Here is a 24549-nt window from a genome sequence, read left to right on the forward strand (position 1 = left end):
TTAATTTAAAAAATATATCATTTGAATCTGCATTTAATATAAAACAACTGATTGATACAACCATTGAATGTTTAAACTCATTGAAACATCTCGGTTTTACCGAGTCATGGGATAGCATTATGGTCTATATGACAGTCACTAAATTAGATCCTGAAAGTCGTCGGCTATGGGAGCAACATACTTCACCAGACCAAGAGTTTACAACATTTAACCAATTGCAATTATTTCTTGAAACAAGATTCAGATCATTAGAAATGTTAGAACAATCAAATAAAATATTGAAACCAAGGACATTTTATTCAACAATAGATAACAAAACAATAATTTGTTCATATTGTAAAGGTGATCACTACATATATATGTGTAAACAGTTTGCAAAATTATGTTACAAAGAGAGAACAGACTTTGTACAAACTAACAAACTTTGCTTCAATTGTTTGATTCCAAATCATTCTGTAAATAAATGTTTACGGAAAACATCATGTCGTGTTTGCCAGAAGAAACATCATTCATTGTTACACCCTGAAAGAAAGGAACCTGTAAGAGGTGAAAGTCATGAAGATCAGACAAACATAGTGTCACATTTTGTAAAACAACCTGGTCAAATCTTATTAGCAACTGCACTGGTGGATGTGACTTCAAGTCATAGTAATATACACACCTACCGTGCTCTCATTGATCAAGGCTCTCAAGCCACGTTTGTGTCAGAAGATCTTGTTCAGACCTTGGGTTTGAAAAGAGAGAAAACCAGCGGCGTGGTATCAGGATTGAGTGGAGGAATAAAATTACAAACCAAATATACAGTACAGCTTGAACTTCGATCAAGACTGAAAACAAACTTCACTATCCTTATTAGAGCGTATGTATTACGCAATATCACAAACTACTTACCTACACAGCAAGTTACGATGTCTAATTGGCCTGCCCTTGAAAACATAACACTAGCAGATCCAGGGTTTAATATTCCGAACAAAATACACCTACTGCTAGGAGCTGAAGTCTATAGCAAAATCATAGATGTCGGATTGCTGAAAAGTCCATCTGGGTCCATTATAGCACAATCTACACATCTGGGCTGGATTCTATCTGGTGATACTAGCAACACACAACCTAAAACACAAAAACAATTAACTAATTTACATGTATGTATATGTGATAATGATATACTGAAAAAATTTTGGGAGATTGAAAACGAAGTACTTACCTCTGAAAGAAAAATTACCCAAGAAGAAAAGAAATGTGAGGAGTTATACAAACAAACTACAATAAGAACGGAATCTGGTAGATATAAAGTGCATTTACCTTTTAGAGAAGATGTAGAGCCAGCAGAAAAGTGTGGTAAAACTAAAGAAATAGCTACTTCTAGATTTTTACAACTGGAAAGACGATTCAAATACAACAATAAATTAAAACAAGAATATAGTACTGTGATCAATGAGTATCTCAAACTAGGACATATGATAGAAGCTTCCGAAGATATTGATGATGCAATTTACCTACCGCATCACGCTGTACTTAGAGAAGACAAAGATACTACAAAACTGCGTGTCGTCTTCGACGCGTCGGCTAAGGGATCCAAGGGATACTCACTTAATGATACCATGATGACTGGTCCTGTAATTCAAAGAGACTTACGAACACTATTAATGGAGTGGAGAACATTTAAAATAGTACTCATAAGTGATATTGTGAAGATGTACCGTCAAGTGCTGGTGACAGACAAACATACAGATTATCAAAGAATAGTGTGGCGGGAAAGCCCTCATAAAGATATAGCCTCATACAAACTACTTACTGTAACCTTTGGTACAGCTGCAGCACCATTTTTGGCAGTCCGTACTCTCATACAAATAGCAGAAGATGAAGGACATCGATTTCCTTTAGCCGCTGAAATTGTAAAAAAATCATTTTATATGGATGACCTGATGAGTGGAGCTAATGATATACATCAAGCGATGGAAATTTATAGACAACTGGATGAGTTGCTGAAATGTGCTGGATTTGAATTACAAAAGTGGTCCAGTAACTCTGACAAATTATTAGATAAAATCATACAAAATAAAGAAAGAAATATAAAACCATTGGAGATTAAATTTGATAAAATTATTAAAATACTGGGACTTTCTTGGGACAGATTAGATGACAAATTCAAAGTTTACATTAACTTACCTCATGTACCAGATACAATAACAAAACGAAGCATTCTGTCTGAGGTGGCACGCCTATTTGATCCCTTCGGGTGGCTATCTCCAATTATAGTAAAGGTTAAGATATTAATTCAAAAATTATGGCTCTGTACATGTGGGTGGGATGAAGATATACCAACAAACCTGAAAGAAGAATGGTTATGTTTCAGAAAACAACTCCCAGAATTAGAAGTGATACACATAGAAAGATGGATTCATACTTACCAAGAAAATGAAAGAGTTGAACTACATGGATTTGCAGATGCTTCCACAGTTGCATATGCAGCTGTGGTCTATGTAAGGGTAGTTAGCAGAGATAATATTTTTGTAACTATACTAGAAAGTAAAACTAAAGTGGCACCACTAAAACAGATTTCCATTGCTCGTCTGGAGTTGTGTGCAACCGTTCTACTTTCAAAACTACTGGCAGAAGCCGCAAATACTTTAAAAATATCCAGTAGTAACATATTTGCTTATACTGACTCGATGGTAGTATTAGCTTGGATTGCATCTCAGCCAACAAAGTGGCAAACATTTGTAGGTAATAGGGTTACAGAAATTCAAACCAGATTAAACAATAAATGTTGGAGTCACGTAAATTCTATGGAGAACCCTGCTGATATCGCGTCACGTGGTGTCAATCCATCTGAATTAAAAGAAAAACAAACCTGGTGGAAGGGTCCCACTTGGTTAAGCCAAGAAATTTCACAGAAGTCAATGACAACAATACCTGAAACAAAGTTAGAAGAAAGAAAACAACATACAAAGGTTTTCATATGTGAAAAAGATGAACCGATCTGGAACAGATTTTCAACACTTACCAGAATGATTCGGGTACTCAGCTATTGTCGTCGTTTACTGCACCTGAAAACAAAAAAAGATATTAGAATGAAATTAAACACTTATTTAACTAGTGAAGAGTTAAGAATAACTTTAGATACATTAATAAAAATGGTACAACAAGAAGAATTTTTAGAAGAAATTAATGATTTAAAACAAAATAGAAAAATCAAAAAACGAAGTAAACTCTATTTCTTAACTGATACTGATGGTCTTCTACGAGTAGGTGGAAGAATACAAGCTTCTCAGTTATCACAACAACACAAACATCCAATTATTATACCCAATAATACTCACCTTACAATTTTAATTATACGAGATGCTCACTTAAAATTATTACATGGTGGTGTTGCCCTTACCATAAATTATTTGAGAAGTCTCTACTGGATTATTAGTTTAAAACAATTAGTAAAAAAATGTTACCGAGAATGCACAGTTTGTTTAAGATATAGAGGCAAGACAATACAACCTAAGATGGGTCAACTACCTGCCGTTCGCGTTCAACCAGGACGCGCCTTTAAGACCAGCGGAGTAGATTTTGCTGGACCAATACAAATGAGAGCATCCAAGGGTAGAGGCCAAAAGGCTTACAAGGGATATTTGTGTCTCTTTATTTGCATGAAAACAAAAGCAGTCCACATTGAAGCTGTAAGTGACCTTACTTCACAGGGTTTTATCGCTGCCTTTAGAAGGTTTGTGTCACGTCGAGGTCACTGTTCCGATTTATACAGTGACAATGGCTTGAATTTCGTTGGAGCTGCAAGAGAACTTACACAGATGTTGAACCAAGCCATGATTGGCGTATTAAAAGAGGTTGCCGAATTACTCAGTAATGATGGCACTACGTGGCATTTTATACCCCCGAGAGCACCAAATTTCGGTGGGCTTTGGGAAGCAGGAATTAAAATACTTAAGACAAATATTATTAAAATAATCGGCGATTCAAAACTGACCTTCGAGGAAATGACAACCTTGTTACATCAAATCGAAGCTTGTCTCAATTCGCGACCTATTTGTTTGCTCAACGATTATCCTGATGATCTTGCACCACTTACACCTGGACATTTTCTTGTTGGTGAACCATTAATTAGCATACCTGAGAAGAATGATGAGGATGAAAAATGTATTAGTCCTTTGAATAGATGGAGATTAACACAAAGATTAATGTTACAATTCTGGCGCAGATGGTCCAGAGAATATTTACACACCATGCAACAACGTCATAAATGGCAAAATTCGAACCAAATTCCGGAGATAGATGATGTCGTCATTATAAAGGATGACTTGCCCCCAACTAAGTGGCTACTGGGGCGTATATTACACAAGCACACTGGTCCAGATGGACATGTGAGAGTTGTGACACTCAAATGTAAAAATTCAACGCTAAAACGCCCTATTTCAAAACTTATTCCGTTGCCAAAATTCCAATAAATAACTCTGCTATGGTGGGCGGCCCACATATGAAGAACAGAGTTCTTGGTGGGCGGAATGTCGGGAATAATTCTGTGTTTTTTCGCTAGATGGCGCTAATTGTACTTTTTTTTTTTAATACAGTTTCCTAGATTCAGCGGTGTTTCATTTTATAATAAGAAAAATCAGTAATTTAGGTAATCAACGGTAAAATTGATATTTTAAAAAAATAAAATCTTATTTTTGTCAGAGAGATACTTCCTTCATTATTGAAAGACAAATGTGGCTTGCATTGTTAATTTCTAACATTACAAAATATTTACTGATCAGTGGCAATATCACTCGAGACAATGGTTGTCTAAAAGAAATTTATTCACGGTTGGTTATCTGTTCATCATGAATAGTTAACGCACCTATCCATTGGTAAAATACCAAATCACACTCATGTCTCAAGCGGTCGACATTCTCAACTAAGTAAATCGGCAATACTTTCTAATGCTACTTTATTGCGCCTATAAATCCAACAGAGTCGTATAGAGTCGCCCCAGGAGGCGCTTACCGAGAGGCTATCGCACTTTCCGATTTAGAACTGCTCACTCAAAATTGAAATGGCTGCCCCTTTGTTGCGCCAATTTAAATTCAACATTTTGAAAGCAATTCTTTCTAACATTTCAATTTAATGGTTTAAATGGACAGTAAAGGATATGAGAGTGAATTTCCACGTGGACTTATATAAAAATATACCTACAAGAATTAGAAAATAATGAATGCACTGAAATTTCTTGTTCATATTTTGTTTCACATTTTATATGTAATTAAATGGAAATTAAATATTCGAAGAACGTAGATTTATTGAAGTGTGATAAAATAGTGAAGTAAAACAAAATTTTACAAGAACTCTATAAAAAAAACTGAAATGCAAATATGAATATTTTGAGGTGCATGTGCATATAATATATGACTTTATTGGAACTCAAAAATAATATTTTACAAAATAGGATAGTATAATGTTATATAAAAAATATCTTATCCATTGGCCAGTTGGATAACGCTTTCAATTGAATCAAAATGAATATCTTCGCAATCGATTACGGGCAGTTTACTGAAACGTTTTAAAGTTTATCGCTTCGTATCGTTTATCCTTTCAAATGCAATGGACAGTAGCGGAGGTACTTTATCAGGGCGATAACGTTCAACACAATGAGTGCCACCCGCCCTCTGCCTCCATTCGCACAATTCTTAACTTTATATGTAGATAGATACCTTTGTACAATGGGAAACACATGCAAACTACTAGATATAAGATGTAGCCTAAGAAGATTGATAGTAGTAATGTATGATTATTTATTATCTACTTTAACTGAAATTACAGTTTTGATACTAGTTAGTTGTTTAATAATTAGACGTGAACATAATTGCTCTGTTGACTTGAAACTATACAGCAATTAAATAAATCGAATCGAAAATCATTTATTCATGTAGGACATTTTAGCCGCTTATGAACGTCAGATTATTTGTATTAATAATTTTCAATATTGTGTCCTCTTTTGACGAGGATGGTATTATTGCATTTTAAACACTGGCTATCAGATATATATCGTCACTAAAAAAAAAATAACTATTTTATCGAGTAATGCAAAATGTATCAACTTCCATATAGGTACATTTTTAGTTTAATTTCTTTATTTATATAGGTTACAATTTTTTGATTTGTTAGTTTAAATGGACAAAAAGAGACATGGTTATTTAAAAACATAGATGCAATTTATTAATTACATTTGTTTATTTTTATCTAATGAGTATTTGTATAATATCTACAAACAGAGAATGCTGACGTTCGTTACTATACTTTGCGATAACTACACTGCATCTTTCATTATTATCTATCTGTCTATCATTACTTAACATATTATGAGAGTTAGATTGCAATGATGATGAAAGATGAAGTGTCTGTACTATAACTATATCCATGTAAAGTCTATTTATAAACAAAACTAGGTAAATGAATATTCCAAGTATTAGTATTACTCAGAGGTAAAACTTCCGTCAACTTTCCGCTCTGGTATTCTGTCGGCAAAAAAGGGAGACTATTGAACAAAAGGAGGGCAGTTCGCAAATATTTCGTAGAGGCCGCGAGCAGACCGCCGCCGCCCGTCACGTCCGTTCACTCTGTATTCAATACCGTATTTCAACAACTGGTTTCTATTTTTTTTTATAGTAAGAAGAAATCTTGTAACTGTGTGAATTGTTGTGTGAATCTCAACGAGGTGAGTGGATGTAATCGTTGAAAACAATTATAAAACACCAAATTATTATTTTTATAATATTTACGTTATAATCAGCGTTGTAACAAATATTGAAGAGTAACAGAAACAAAAGACAATCAGTATCTTGAAAACACAGCGTTCTCTATTTGAAAATTATGAGTAAAGAGGTTTTAACAGTTATTTTTGTTGGTGTTTCCAACACTAACTGTATTTGATATCGCTAATAATAATAAAATAGTATATCCTCATAAATATAGTCCTAGATAGGATAGTCTGAAGCATTTTTAACTGTCGATATTGTGGTGAAAGCGTGATGTCTTGATACTAAAGTCGTATCAAGCAGTAGTTTGACTGCAAACGCTCTATAAGTTCTTTCACGGATTTGTAGTATTCTATACACCGTCACCACTGATGTCGCATGAATTTGATCCGTCGTTTTTGAATTAGTCCGAAAAATAATGAAATAACTATATTTTTTGAGAGTATTAGAATCAAACGTGGCAGGAGGATTATATACGTAAAAGTAAACCTTTGCTATCTACTTGCATGATTACGCGATGTAATTGAAATTATAGTTTGACTACAGTAATACGAATAGGTTGGATTAATTGGTTTTTTATTTATAAAAATTAACAGGTCAGAAACAAAAAAACATTATTGCGTTTTATTCATCTGAATAGATGTAGATATTATAATTTTAACTATGTATCTATTTATATAATACTAATTATTAATAGGTTAGAGTCTTAGTTACGTAAAAACTGTACCAGGAGAAGCCAAGAACAACTGAGATTGCTCGTGATTGTTACAAGTTCACGGTCCTCTATAATTACATTGATATTGTATTAAGTTAGCTATTATGGAGGTATTTTGTATAGAAATAAGGTCGTAGTAACGTGGACTGTGTCATTGAATGTTTCATTGGTTCCTATGAGTTAAAATTGTATAAAGCGTTGCTTCGATTTTGACTTAAACCAAACGGTGTTGTCAATATTACAATCATCATCCGTATCTAACTTCATTTTATTAAATCCAATGGTCTGAATATTTTAGTAGGTACTTATTACGTATTTCTTATATGCAGCTGTGATGTTTAATTATGATAATAATAGTAAAAATATCAACGCAAATTATTCGATACCTCTACTACTGAACGAATGAATATTTAATCAAACTTCATGAATTACAAAACCATTAAATTATCTAATTACTAGATATACAGTACCTACAACGAAAATCTCCTCTGAAAATTAAGCTGAATATTTGTTCAGCTCTGTAAATAAGTACCAAGTCCCACATTTTCACTGTCTCCTGCCTCATAGCATTGCAAACGAAGATATATGCACCCGCCCTATAAAATATTTCGTGACATAATGTTGCGGCTCGTGTCACAGCTCTCCTAATAAATTCATGGTCTCGGCGATATTAAATGATATAAATTCTCATGCGCAGTTGGAATTTAAATTTCCTTAGAATAATATTACAGTAGGTGACTTGGTTTTTATTTCTATCGGATAAATTACCAGTTTCAGGTATAAGTACCTTTATTTGAATAATGGCATACATAGATGTCCATATACATTATACATGTTTATGGGTTGCCCCCTTAAAGTAGAGCTTATCTCAATTATCTGGAGTGACAATATTGCAACTTGTAACTTACATTTCATAATATTATACGAAGTATTTAGAAATTATATGTTTAAGTACAAGTGTATACCTACTTAGAAAGTAAATAAGTAACATATTTCGCCAATAATAAAAGTGTGAGTGAAATAATCAAATTTTATACCTATTATTATTTTATAAAATTAAAGGTAGATCGTACTGTCGTAATAATAAACAATTTATGAAATATATATACACTCTTGTAATATGCTGCTTACAGAGACTTGTCTTTTCGGTTGCTGATTACATTAACAGATTATTTCTTTTTGACAAATACGATAGGATATGGTGATTACTATAGTCTTCCTAATTTAATTTATACAACAATATCTATCTTTGTCTACAAGTATTGGTAAAGACTAAGATTTGAGTCTTTCTTCTTCGTTCTTTTGTCTATTTTGTGTTTGTTGCACAAAGCCCAAATACATAGATAAGGTAGGTAACAATCCTATAAACATCTCTTTCAACACCTTTAGGATGGGTTGAACTACTAAACTGGCTTGTTCTATACTGTTATTTTATACGTTACTTCTTAGTTTAATTTAGTGCCTAAGTATCACTAAAATGATCTCATAAGTGCTTGACACCTACTCGATTAAATGTGAATGTGTGCCCAACTGTGAAATCGATTACGACATCTATAGAAACGAAAATCGATTATCAGCCTTCGTATCTGTCGCAAATCGATTTTTGTTGTCGCCTTTACGAACGATATGGAATATCTAACTAACTATCCGTGTGCTAACAAGATTTAATTAAAAACTGTTTGTTTTCGTTATGTATTGCATTTCTTTATTCCAAGCTGTAGGTGGCTAGTTTATAAATATAGTTATTGATCTACTTTAACTTTTCATTGATATACCTTTTTAATAAGAGGGAAATATACTATTACTACTGCAGAGAAATTATATTAAAAAAATTACGGATCTAGTTATTTGCTTATAATGTTTTAGGCTTTCTATAAGTAGGAGAAAGTTAAAAGTCGTTTAAGCATTACGAATAATAAATTGTAACAATTGAAATACTTAATTTGTTTTTGCAATGTTAGTTTAGGCTTAGTCTCTACATTTTATGTTTAGTTTGTAAAATTTAGATAGTATTTACATTTATTTAGATATTGATGCATATCTGGATCAAAGTTGTGTCCTCTTGGATTCTTGTTCAGATTCGACCTTATATTCTATTTAAGCTAAGCTAGCATAAGCTAAGGTAAACCACTTGTCTTTCTATAACTATCTAAGTATGTATATCTACGTCATGTGGTTTCCGTAGATATATGAAAGTGATATGTAGCGATGGCGACTCTACTCGATGCGCAGAGCACCTGTGCAACATGATTACAGAATCTGTTGACAGACAAAGACGCAGATAACATGGAGCATCCCATTGGCGCATCCGTGGGGCGGCTCCGCCCCCTTCCCGCGTCCGCCAATCGGAGCGATGCGTACAGATCTTGAGCATTATCTAGTTATCTGCTATCTCACTTGGTACACTAGCGGTCGCTATTTTCAGACGCTGTAAAAGCAGCAATGAAATTCAGGTTTACGATACTTTAATAAAAGATATATATATATCTGAGTTTCTTGTACAGATATCTTGTATTGTTTGTCATTTATAATCTACATATTGATTGTAACTAGGTAATATTTCAATAACTTATTAAATTTCCCAATAATTTAAATAATTTCAATACCTAATTACCCTACATCATTCATTATCATAATTCATCACCGTATTTTTAGACATGTCTAGTTATATATAGGTCATATCTATTTATATTAGTATGATGGTTAAATGGTACTTACTTAGATACGTATTATCGACCTTTACTATAGGTACCAATAGTGTCGCAACTGGACTTTGTGGCTTCATCAACGTTTGAAGAAGCGGTGGGTCATAGGTATTGCAAACATGCGGAAAGATAGCTTCTGGCCTACTAATACGGCTTTAGGCTGACCGCTACGGATTTGAACTTCATCTTAGGCCGTCGAAATTTTAAGCCCCGATGGAATGGGATAGGGAATCTGTCGGACAGTAGTATTAGATAGAACATACACTATACATACAGCTATTTAAGAGTACTTTATCTCATAAAGGATTCACTCTGATAATAAATATAAAATCATTAATTGGCTCTTGTTAACGTTAACATTGGTTAATGAGACACTATATTTATAAATAAGGGGACTCTACTTCATAAAATTTTAAATTAAATTAAGTTCTTGAATGAATTATCTTTCATATTTTAGATATTGAACGGCTTTTAGGCTAAGTCTAGTGGGTGACATGTCTTTTGCCTAGCAACAAGACGTTAGTCTTGTGGCAATATACAACAAGACGTGATATGAATGATGTAGTACCTTCCTATTTACCTATGTTATTAGAGGCCAATATTATGATTCTCGCAGCCGCCGACGGTTTCTCTTTCCAAAAGAAGCTTAGAAGAGTCATGTTTGGTGGTATTAATATCAGTACATGGTTCCTTTATCAACTGGTATAAAGAGTCATGTTTTGTGGTATTAATACCCATAGATGGATGAGCCATCGATTGGTATTAATGCTAAACAAAAATGGCCTACCAATGTACTTCCTTCTTAAGAATTGTTGGGTGAATTTTTCATCATTAATAATACTATAAACCCGTTTCGTTATGTTTTTGTAGTTACAATAAATAGTTTTAATAAAATATGTCCACTAATTATTTTAAAAATGTAATAAGTATCTATGTACAATATAATTAATAAATAAATTCAATTAATTGAAAATAATTATGAATAACGCCGTACAATAAAAAGCATATACCTACCTATATAGTAATAAAACATCAATATTGCTAGGTTCATTCAATACAGTTTGTTTTCTTAATCGGCTTCTTGTCTCGTATCACCGACCATTATTACTTGAAACATTTTGTCTAGCGATTTCAATACTGCTGCTATACAGAATAGGTTGTCAGGGAAATATCAGGGGTCTTAAAAAAATGGTCGTGTCGCGCAAGTGATTTGTTATTGGCATCCACTGTTGATAACTGAAGGAGCATTGTTTATAGGTCGATCTTGGCTGTAAAATATTGCACCTAATAGAAATTGTAGTTGTGCCTATTATTACCCATAGATACCCATATACCCATATACCCATAGATTATGTTTTACGAAAAACAATTGCCTATATTATGTTGAAAAGATAAGTTGTACAAATACTTATTTCTTATTTTTTACAAGTTTTACTAGTACTGAGCTTTCAATAAGCTCTTAGTAAATTATGTAATAAGTATATTATAAGTGAAAATCCCCTTATTTGCATATATTTCTGATATTTAAGCATAACTTTATTACTAGCATTTTGTCCACTGAAAAAGCCCAACGAATTATTTTCAGACAATAACCTTGTATAAGCGACCCCGTAACGTTAGCGCGAGAGAGAGGGGTGTAACACAAAGACACAGGCGGAGCGCAGGGTGCGGGGGGCGGCCCGGGCGAGGGTATGTGATTCGGGATTCTAGGGATGATCTGGCTTGCTCTCGCTTCCTCTCGCGTTACTCTGGCACCGTTCGTCGCGGCCGTTGCACATATCCGACGGTCGGTGCCGCACTATCAAATTCGATTCGCACGCGACTAGTCACTCGTAACGCACATCACTAAACAATTTTAAAATTCGAACGCATTTGTTTTAACGTATATCGACATTTTAAATTAAGAATGACATTTGGACGTTCGGTGCGTTTTGTTGTAGTGAAATTTGATGTTAATGAATTAACGCATATTGGATTTTAGTGAATTTTATTGGTGAATGTAATTGGGTAGTTTGTTTCATATTTAATATTTATATAAGCAGAATCGAATAATTGGTATCATATTATTACATAGACTTATTTATATAAAAAAGTGTCTTTGAAAGAAGTATAGGCAGGTATTTTAAGTATTTTAGGTATAGTGTGCATAGACCATGTTATATATACCATACCATAGAAAATGTTACAATACCGTCGTATGCTGAACTTTGATGCAAGCCCAAAAATGAAGATATCCGGTAAGTTTTCCTTATCAACTCTGACTTTGAATAGTGTGTCCATAACTTAAACATATAACGAAGTGATATATAGTGTACCTCTATAAACTTATATACCTATATACTTACATTGTTTTTTAAACAGGTCAATAGGTAGTCAGTCCCATAGTAAACTATATTATTTACCTATAACTACGTTGGTCTATTTAAGTAAATATCTATTATCAGGTGTACTCTAGGTAGGTATGTAGGGCAAGTGTATAATACATATAAGCATATTAATTATAACTATACTAACTATAAGTTAGATGACAGAGTGGTCAATAACACTGTTGTTAGTGAAGTTTCAAATAAGTAGTACATTTTAGCATTTGAAGGTTCATAATTTTCGAATATTGACCTCTAAGTTTATACCTATTTTACTAAAAATATTTATTTTCTGAGATTTTGTTTCTGAATCAGCTAATAAGTTAATAATAACACATCTTTTTATTTTTAATTTAGATATATTTTTTAATTTAATAATACCTACTTATTTCTTTTATATTGTTGTTGTATTTTTTTTATATGTAGGAGACTTCATGTTATTTATTTAAATATAAAATAACTATAATATAAAATGGCTCTAACAATAGTTGTAGGTAATGTTTTTTTCATACTTGTAGATTGGTAAACAAGTCATCGATGTAGTTTACCTTAACGTATCTTAGATTAATCTGACTGTAGGAAATTTATTGTAGAGTACCTATGAAAGACTGGATTAACTGGATTATTCTGCCTAAAATAGTTAAATTTTATAATATTATGGAATTTTTAGAACTATAGGGTTTCGGAATAATGTATAAATATAATGTAAGGTAAAATGATCCAGTTTACACATATACATATGTAAAATATTATATGAAAATGCAGTGTAGGGCGACCCCCACTGTATGAGAGTACCACACCATACCAAGAGTCTGTAATAGACTTTTCATGTAAGTCTATTAAAAAGATAATTACAATTTAAAAGAATATTACAATTATCGTATATGTGGAAATTTAATAATATCTTAGTAGGCAAAAGAAGAATAAAAAAAGCGTATGATAAATGTGTTACGGTATGTTATGATAAAAGATACAAAGAAAATATATTTTTAATTTTTACCAACAATAAAGAATATGTTGTAACATATGATTTATACAATATAATTAGACTATAATAAAATAGAAACAAAATAAGATGATAAATATGTATTTTGGCCTACACAACACTACTACTAATTAGAACACGATAATAAAATAATGGGTTGTAAAAATACTTCAAGATCAGTTCAGTTTCAGCAATAATATTGCGTATGTGTTACCACAAAAAAACTATCGACTTGAGAATATGGTTCTTTTGGAATTCGGTTGAAAAAAAGATAATATGTTGTCTATTATTTTTTATTTTACCATAAATAAACAGATCACTAACCGTCACTTAATTTTTTCTGACTCTTGTGTTATCTGTGGTTCTGTTAAGGGTGTGCGAAATGAAGTAAAAACATTTTTTTTGTATGACTAAAACTTTTCGAAGTGGTGTCACCTTTTGGCGGCCGCCGCCGGGTTGAAAGCTTGTTTGTTTTAGTATTGGCCGTTTATAAATATAGTTTTCATTTATTTGTTTGTAGTATTGTGGTGTCAAAAGATGTAGATAATATAATAATACACCTATTGAAATACGGATTTGAATAATTTGGGACAAAATAGTTTTTATTGTAATATTTATTTTTGCAGTTCTCTACATGTGAATATTTCTATATAGTTTCACAAATATTCACACATATAATAATAATAATATGTGGTAACAATCTAACAGATATAATAGATTTTCTCTCACAACTGATTAATTTATAGAATAGAACTAGGATACATAAATGCTAAATCTTGTTCATGTCATCCGTACCACACTATAACGTGCGGAGTATAAGTTCAATAATATTAAAACAATATGATGATATATTCCTGCGGCTTAAAGGTATTAATTTGGGGGTAACTAATTACATAAGTAATTAGACGGTCGTAATGTACTTAAATGGTTACCAACGATTGCGTGCTTATTCATTATTGCTAAGGTAATGTTAGAAAGTGCAGCTTTCCGCGAATTTCTTACTATTGTTTCGTCTCAAATGAATTCTCACTTGCCGTATGTCCGATGAGGCATGCAGTTTTCACGCCTACTTAACATCACACTTGCCCGTTTAAAAATATTTCACAAACGATTTTAGACTTTGGGTCGTTACTATATGATTTATAGCTCGTTAGCATTGAGTGGTTTATGAGTCGGGCCGTGAACTCGCAGTGACAGAGCGACGTAAACCGTGTGGTTATTGTCAGTCTCCATGGCTAACTTGTGAAATTAGCTTGCAGTGGGGTCTGCAAACAGAAATGTTCAGAGACGACTATAACAATTTTTATATATCGTTACTGATATTATCTATACTCTCGAAAGTGCGTCTGTCTGTCTTTCCATTTCACAATTAAACGACACAATGGGTTTGAAAATATCAGACTTCTTGCGCTGTGCTCAATATTATCTATATTGACGAACTAGTAGGTATATATTGATAGGCGGGTTATATTGTATAAAGTGAATCTTAAAATTATAATTCAGGTCTTGATATTTTTTTAGCGATATAAGTTGTTTGAGTGAAACTTCATGCCCATTCCGTTCTATGCCCCTACTGAAGAAGTGGTATACTCAATGATATTGATGACAGTACAATGAAATCCATAAAATAAACTTTTTTGACATCTTGAATAATCTTCAGGATTAAATTTTATTACATTACGTTACAAAGTTTAAAATAGTCGCTAATTAAATAACTTATACTAAAGTAAAATAGAAACAAGTAGCTCTATATCTTATATATTACTAGAGGTTCATACTAGATCATATATTGATTACATTACAGACAGCTGTATTTAATAGTACGATAATTAATTTGCATGCATTCTATAAGAAAAACACAGAGCTGTTTTTCGAAAGACAGCTCTACACCTTGTCTTGTTCAAACTATGTTCTTATTTTAAAACTGGTGGGTTTCTGCGGAAACCAGAGATTTAACGACGACTCGTCTGCATTGTCCGTGCACGCAGCGTATGTGGACAAACGCTTCAAATGAGCCTTGGGATTGTCGAGGTGACTAATTTGAATTTGAAAATCGAACTTTGCTTTTTACAATTCATTGGACCGTGTCTTATTAGCCAATATCACAATACACGTAACGAAGAAAATACTCACTATAATATTTTTATGAAGTAGTGTATCTACTTTTTTTATATTAGGTACATGTTTGCAAGCAATTGGTAGCGTAATTTTAGAGGTTCATCTTAATAACTCGTTACTACTACTACTACAACTACTACATCATGTTGCATCCATTCAATTTAAGGTACATTATTATAAAAGCAGTGGCTCAGTAGCTAATACTAATTTTCAAACTTAATTTTCATTACGATATAAATTTCTAGATTTAATGTAAAATAATACTAAAATAGTTTCATTAGTAAAGTCTACAACAGACCTAAAAGTTTGGCACCGTCAACATGAAAATTTTGCAATTCCAGTTTTATATCATGTTTATACAAAATTAGTTACATGCGTTTTATTAAAACGCTACGTAGAGTACGAAACGGTTTTCGGTACACGTAACTACTTTAATAAACTGTTAAAAATATGTAACAAATATCATAAAACTAGTTTTGTGCCACTGGTCTTATAATGTGAAATATGCTTTAATAAACAAAAGACATTTTTATTATCAGCGAAGCAGGTGAATCCGCATAGCAACCCAAATGCAATACTCACCAAACTTCATTCAATAAAGGCTTCCTTTGCGTTCACGCGCATCCTGGATAGTGAATGGAAGTAAGCTTTTGTTATGTTAAGCAGTTATCATTTCTCTTTTAAGCGTGTTGAATTAAACGTATATCAAGCGTCTAATTTTATAGCGTTTTTTTCACGACGCGTGCTTAGGAAGACGTATGGACAAGATAGGGGTTGTTTTAACAACTATATTAGTGTAATAGGGTGGGTTATGATTTATGGAGTGTCTCTTTCAGTTGTATTTGCTTAGGGTTGTATTTTATTGATGACACGCGTACGCTGTAATACGAATTAGTTTCCTTCACTAAACACTGTAGTTATATCTAACTATTAGGGCCCATCCATAAATTATATCTCATGTTGAGGGCTCCCCCTCGGGGGCAAAGTGTGACTTAGTATGACAAGCAGCGGGAGGAGGCACCTAAATTTTGTGACGTCACAATTCAAAATCTAATATATCTAAGTAGGGATTGTTAGTAATGGGATATAGTGTCCCCATTGCTAGCAATGTATCATATAAATCCGGCCTCCACGCGGTTTCTCCTGAGAACCGTCGCGCTTAAATCCTTGTTATTAAATCATGATGAGCAATCTGACCAATCTGAATCATATTCATAATATCATCCTGCACCACTGGTGCCGCCATTAGTGCACACGAGTGCACCATTGCATTCATTTAAAAAATATATACCTAGGTATCTAAAAATCAAAATACGAAATTAGAACTGCTTGTAACTCGTAACAGTGGACATATTATTTAATAAAATTGCGAAATATGTGATGTCACACTGGGGAGGGGGGAGTCTCATACATTGACCAACTATGACTAGACGGGTGAAGGGGTCATAAAATCATGAATGTCGTGTGACGAAATATATGAAAGCCGCCATACACTGAATTATAATTTGGAACTTTCCTAATCTTTTGAATAATTTATATAGGCTCATGTTAAAACTAATGGGAGCTTGTAATTTGTAATTTATGTAAGCTACAAAATTGGCTGCTTGGTGTTTGCGTTATCGTTGTTTTATTACATTTATGATTTATAAATAGGTATTTTAATATTATTACATATTACTATTACTTAATCTTACGCAATTAATCTACATGTAATCAGTACTTATTTTAAATGTACAATGTACGTTGATGTTAAAATGGTGGTATGTTGTGATTGAACCGAGTAACCGTTTTTGGCTGATCAAATTATTATATACTTACATATCAATACCTAATTTCGCATTACATAATTTTTATACCAATCTGTTAATGTTCTTTCACTAGACATAGATCTCTTATAAGGAGGAGCTAATCATGCTGGTAAGGCCAGTTTGGTTATAGGGTGTTATTTGAACTTTTTTTATGTTTGTGTATTCCTTTAGACGCTTCTTACAATATCGAAGCAATAAAAGGAGTAATAATCGTATTTCTGTTACAAGCCCTTTACCTTACCTTAGTATAGTTACATATCAATTTATCCTTATTTATCTAATACATTAACGTTTAATTTAAATTTAAGGCAACTTTCATATACGGATATAGACCTATATATTCTGGACTTGACATATAATACTTTCGAAACTCTGATTAGGCACTTAATTATTTGATTTGTTACTCAATATAACTTTGGTGTTTATGAATAAATATTTAAGTGTAATAGAAGCAATAATGTAGATACCATACATATAAAAATCATTCAAGGGATCGTAAAGTTCATAACCACAACGAAAAACAAGACTACCAATCTAAAGGACAAAATATTGGGGTTGGACAAAGTAAAAAAGTAATCAAAGATGCTGGATTTGCATACAGCAGGGATGCTCTGAGAGACAAGCGGAAACCTTTTGTGGTTAGCGGAAACAGACATAATGCGATCAGCATCTTGCACTCGTCTTCTGTTTTTATCGTATTATTAAGTGCTACCTCTAGGGATGGTTTCTGGCCAGATTTCTTGATACGAACTGTGTATGTTTTAAATATTATCTCTAGTTTAATAGCCATTAGTAACACGATTATAATATTATATATTATAAATAAATATGAGACTAAATGACGAAATATTAGTCCATTCTATATTTTTATGATAAACGCAAATTTTTATAAGAATGGATTATTACATACAACTATTTTGGTATACATATAGATCATATCCTATATGACATAGGATAACTTCTGATTCGAATTATGTACAGGGATTGTCAGGGATACAGGTAGTGGATTAATATATTGATGTATAATTTTATTCATTACTTAATTTCCTAAGTTACTTAAAAGTTAACTTAGCCTGAATAATATTTAGATTATGAAAAGTTCTTTATCAATGTATTATAACAGTTAGTGGTGCCCGCAACTTACGCGTATACATTTCTTAATTGCCATATATTGATGATAATTGGGGGATTACAATAAATAAATGATCTATACAACGCTATCTATTAATTTTATTGATAAAATTGTAGGTGGCAAATATTAAAAGTATTCATAAAATTGTAATATTTATTCATTGCATTTCTTTTTAACCAATATTTTACATACATAATATACAACTTTTTTCCTATATTCTCCAGATATTTACATAAATCCTTAAGACACAGAAATGCCGACTTTGTTTGCCTCGTTACTATTGTACTTTTTAGTATATACCTATAGTAAAAAGATATTAGATGTTAATGGTATTGATAATATCAAATTATAATATTCTATGTTGTGAAAAATTGGGCAACGAGCATATGACACCATCCAGTGTCCAATTGATCCGATGGAGAATATACGTTTTGGTACTCTTAATTAGATTTTTTTTAATTAAATTATGCTTATCGCAAAACTGTTTCTTCAGTGTAATTTTTTCTTCCACAGCAGCAGACAGCCAGGAATCTGGGAGCCCACCGCCGAGCCCGACGGATTCCGTCGGGTCGGAATCCGCTCCTACTCTAGTCCACATCAAGCAGGAAAATATGCCGCCGGGAGCAGATGTGAAAGAATACTACGGCGGTCTAGACTTCACACTTTCTGACACATATCTGTCACCAAATTACGCTGAATACGGCGCTGGCTATTTATCCAGACCAATCGATTTACAAAACCAGAAATTTCTGGATCCAGATAAAAGTTCCAAAGACAAAGACGAAGCGATAAAAGACGACGAGCCAGAGGAGACCTCTAATTTCAATATTCCAAATGAACTAACATTGAAAAATGGTGGCATCTTCGCTAGATCGAATATTTTAGTTGGAACTAAGTACGGACCATTTATGGGCAAGTGGGGGACGCAGCCGTTGGAGTCAAAGTACGCTTGGGAGGTAAGTTTTTGAGTAGTGATGACAAGGCGCTCTTTCTTCTTGTTAAGGATAACTTATAACCCATTTGGGTGAATGAACCACTTGTAAAAAAGTTCGAGTCAAGTGCGTGAAAATTGGGTGTCAGAAACGGGTTGGCTCGTTAATAAATTAGAACCAAAATTGAGGCGCTTGTCAAGCGCGGATGCAATAAAGTGTCGATTTTATTGATGTCCTTAAGTAGTTTGCGTTCTTGTTATTTTCAATTGGGTACGTACTACAAAAATTTGACATGCCACGTGTCTATCATGAGGTATGTTATGAGTGTTATGTTATTTGAAAGTAAGCAGTACGATAAAAGAAACATAAGTTAATGAAAGATTGGAAATAAACATTCATTCTTAGCGGTTACCTTCTTTCAATTATAATGTTAGGTACTACGTTGATATTTCTCAAACTTTTGCTTTTACCAAGGTTAAACATTCATAGAGATTAGTATTAATGGGAAATTAAAAAATAAATAATCATGCTTTTATTCATCATCAAACTAATAATGCTTTTATTCATAATATATATCTTGTATAATGAACACGATAAGTAAATTTTTAAGTCAAATATACAGTAATCAAGCAGAAACTTATTAGTTGAATATATTCGTATATCTATACTTTCTTCAGTACGGCTCATACAAGTGTAATGTACGTTGAATGTGAGCATCCAATATGCAATTCAATGCAATTTTAAAATCCGCGAGGGGTGTGGCGGTTATCTGGTCGTAGGAAACGGAAATCAATTGTTGTATTACGCTGGGATGGTTCAGCAAAAGTATAAAATTACTTTTATGTTCTCAATGAAGATTTTTATAGCATTTAAGCAATTAAATCTGGCAAATATATGTCTCAGGTCTTCCTTACGAAGACAAATAAGATGAAAACCACTATTACTTACTAATTTAGAAAACTATTGTAATTCTCTAGTTGAGATGAGAACCGTGAAAACATTATGTGTTGCGTATGTTCACATTTATCATGCTTACATTACATTACACACGATTGTTATAGGTGTTTCCATAACCGAAGAATTAGATAGAAATATGAATTAACCTTTGAGATCTAAGTCAGGCAGTAAACAAGGAGATCACACCACTCTCAATCTTTAAATTGACTTGCATGTATATATGTTACTTTATAACGTCATCTTTTGAAAAATAGTTATACATAGGTATAGTATATCGGATAAGGAATAGGCTGTTTTTTAACCTAATCAATCAATTTAGTCAATTAACACAGTTAGGTACTACAAAATAATAAATTATAAAAACTACGATTTAAATGAATGTAACAAAAAACGATAATTTTAAATTGAATCAATTAAGAATAGTCTATAAAAAATAAACTTTGTATTTTCCCTTTAATAGAGTTTAATTCTATTAAACTAAAGATGTAATCAGTAGTTTTTTTCGGAGTAGATACTTGTATATCACTAGTAATAACAAAGACACATGTCAGTCACACAATGCCAATACCACATCCATAACATACCCATTAATTCATTTGTCCTAGGTATTATTATCTATGGCTAAAAATAATAATTTAAGCGTAGCAAAACAGATAAAACACCGGATGCGCATCGGACATAATGCGATCACGGGAATCGAGATGAGCGAATGTTATCAAATGTCAGCACAATACTGAGACAGACTAACAGCGAGCATACGTTGTGTGGTATTGTGGGTGTCATGTTGCACTAAACCATACCATTGTGCAGTACAAGCGGACATTTAGTTCCGGCCTATATGCTCAGTAGACGTGTCCCAATGGACCATTTATGACAGCTTTCATAACACAATATTGATATTACCTATGTCAGCCGAATTGTAATAGGCATGGCATAGCAACGGATTATTAGAAACGTTACGGTTATTTAGTTATTTAATTCATTTTAGATCTGTAACTATAAAATTATTAATGTAATTATTGGGTAACAAACAATATTCCAAATAAATCTTAGATCAATATTTCGTAACACATTATTCAATGGAATCTGAAGCAATAAAAGCGTAGATAGCTTATAAAAGCTATCTACGCTTAACTACTTCAATTTTAAAAATTCAAATTCATGATACACATATACTATTTCTGAAGGACAACTATTTCTGATAATGATAGTGTAAAATAGCATTAATAAAAACATAAAGAAAAAGTGGCAAGTACATAAAGTTACATACACATCACCATCTAAATATTTATTGCACCTATCTAGTAGTTGAACTAGACTTATTATAATCGCAATCTATATTTTCAAATAAAAGTAACCAAATGGTTTTTTCGACATAACTTAAAAGATAGAGGATAATAACTAACAATCCTCTAAATGGAATTAAATAATTTCTTTTTAAACAAATTCTTGCACTTATTCACTAGGCGGAAGTTTGTGTGATCTGGCTTGTACGTGACAGTAGTGTAAAAAGGGCAATTGTGGCCACGTCATTAGTGACAAACGGTGGACAAACGCTGACCGACTCGCTTCCGACCCACTGGCCATAAAGAATCTTTGATAACTTTTCCTCTGTTCTCAAATAACAAAGTAAATAGAATGAACACATTTAATGAGAATCACTATCTTATTATTATGAAACAAGAATCTGTTTCGATTACATTTTTATGACTACCACTATTTACCTTGGTAGACATTACATAAAATATACTGCGTATCACATCGGTAGTTTGTTACTATTCCAATTACATAAAAAACGTTTTTATCTCTACCCTTACTATATTTATATGTATTACGTACCCGTACCAAAATCAAAGGATTGCTTTAATTCACATGTCTACCGTAACTTATAAAGGGGTTATAAGCATTGTTAAATCAGATATGGTAACATTATCTAAAACCACCGTTTCCCAAATGTCGATATCTCAATAAAATCTTCAAATGAAAAAAAAAAACTATCCGGGTAATCAATGATTTCTTTAGAACATCCCGTGTCAAAGTGCAATAAAGGTTGGCTTAGAAGAAACCCTAATTTCGGTTTAGGCGTGACCCCCGTCAACAGTTTTTTTATAACAAAAATTTACACTTTTTTAACTAAAATGATGAAAGTAACGGTAAAAATCCACAATGAGAGATGTCGCAGTATTCATACTTTAAAATGAAAAGTTGATTGGTAAGTTTTTTGCTTGAATTGAAACGTCACGAAATCGCTTGAAACGCATCTATAACTTTAAAAAAATGTGATAATAATAAAACTTTATTTTTATTCAAAGATGCGCAAATATTTTCTCACAGATCATCGAAACTTATGCACAAATATGTCCCCCATTGATGCAGCTCTCATAAAATATATTTTAAATTAGACATGTGTGATCTTATAAACAAATTAAAATTTAAAGTGATCATATGCAAATATTACTAGGATATTCCTGGTTTATAATAAACTAATGTTTATTTAAAAGAATCTCTTCAACATTACTGATCGGATGGATGAATTTAATATGAGATAACCTGTTTCGGGATAAGGGTCATAATAACAAATGTCAATCATAAAATTATAAATTTATAGAGAGGCAATTATAGATATTCGCGGGGTTTAACTGTCAAAATTGATGAGAAATTGGCACGTAATATAATAATAATTGGCATATATCACTAATCATTGATACAGTAATAATCATTACAGTTATTGGAGATATTCAAATATGCTACTAAAATATTTAAGTAATTTTCGGATTAAGGATTTTCGGATAAGGTTTGTCGCAAATTTTGAATTATTTATCTCAACTATTTTTATAGCTAAGCATAATTGGACATGATGGCCCGTATTTATTTAAACATGTGTTTTAATTTGTACTCTAGAAGTTATATGTTATTTTCATAGTTACGGTTATAATTTCTATAATATAACTTATTGATTTCGGTTAAGAGTAATTAAAGGCAGATTTCCTATCATATCTTGGTACACCTACATTACATTCACGACTACAGAGAGATAAATTAGACATTTAATACTGATGCAATTTCTATATTTTGTATTTTTAATTAATTATTATGTAAATATTGCAAGAAAAACTGTTAATTATTGTAATAAAACATTTATTGAATTAAACTGTACAAAAAAGTGCACAGAAAAACAGAGAAATGTATAACTCATTTAATTGTCCAAATGATCGATCACAAAGATTTTTAACAGATGCGCGAAATACATATTCACCGTGTTTATTAATTGGCACCCTTTATGAATGGAATTAAAAATTAAAAAGCGTCAATTTAAGCCCATGCATCAGCTAGTAGCCGGAGCTGTAGCATTACTGTCAAAATATCTATCATATTCGTGTGACATCCTTTCAGCTCTGGTCACCCCCTTCCACAAAGGATTACTGATACGAGCGGCCCCATTACATCTTCATTACGGTAGGCGGCTGACATAACCTATTGAATTTGTAATAATAGTGATATAATAATAATAAAAGTTTTATTGTTATGTTGTATGCTTGCAACGTTGATTTTATTTATACGATACTAGGTTGGATCTCGTCTTACACTGAATGTATCAGAGTACAGATGGTGTTTTGTTGTTGAGATTCAGTGATGGCTAATGTTAGGTGTTTGTATGTATTAAACACTGTAGGCTTGTCTTACTATGATAAATAGATAACAGTGACGTCACCTGATACAAATGTTAATTTAGTTTTATTAATAAAATAGCATAGGTACTACAAATAGTGCTCTTTCATGTATCACTGATACTATATTATTATACTTTGTTGTAATATTACAGGCCCAGCCAAATATACTCGCATTTCATTTAAGAAACCTTCATACTGTCATTCTTTTATTAGTAAAATATAAACAGAAAACTGGTAAATGCTAAAAACTAAATTATATGAATGTTTATACTAAATAATATATTTTGTAAGGAGAAACTTGTGCCTAGTGATGCGATCATAAAAGATTCTTATGACGATTATTATGTAAATAAAATAATTTATATTTAGTTTTATTATACAAAAACTTAAAACAAACGACCTGAATACAATAGGCATTAC

At 32.3% G+C, this 24549-nt stretch overlaps 1 protein-coding gene across 3 annotated transcripts in view; it reads left to right on the forward strand.

Annotated features, from left to right (window-relative positions):
* The window catches only part of LOC131847164 (transcription factor hamlet-like), a 133991-nt gene that overhangs the window by 75629 nt on the left and 33813 nt on the right, over positions 1–24549 (forward strand). For 2 of the 3 annotated variants that reach the window (XM_059196640.1, XM_059196641.1), the window contains exon 3: positions 19083–19525. In XM_059196640.1, coding sequence (XP_059052623.1) covers positions 19083–19525 — 443 coding nt within the window. Of the gene's footprint in view, positions 1–12289; positions 12401–19082; positions 19526–24549 lie in introns of those variants that run through there. The other variant, XM_059196643.1, reaches the window with a different exon arrangement.

The sequence above is a fragment of the Achroia grisella genome, unplaced genomic scaffold (assembly GCF_030625045.1).
Source record: "Achroia grisella isolate CSIRO2021 unplaced genomic scaffold, CSIRO_AGI_Agris_v1 utg516, whole genome shotgun sequence".
Taxonomy (NCBI): Eukaryota; Metazoa; Arthropoda; class Insecta; order Lepidoptera; family Pyralidae; genus Achroia; species Achroia grisella.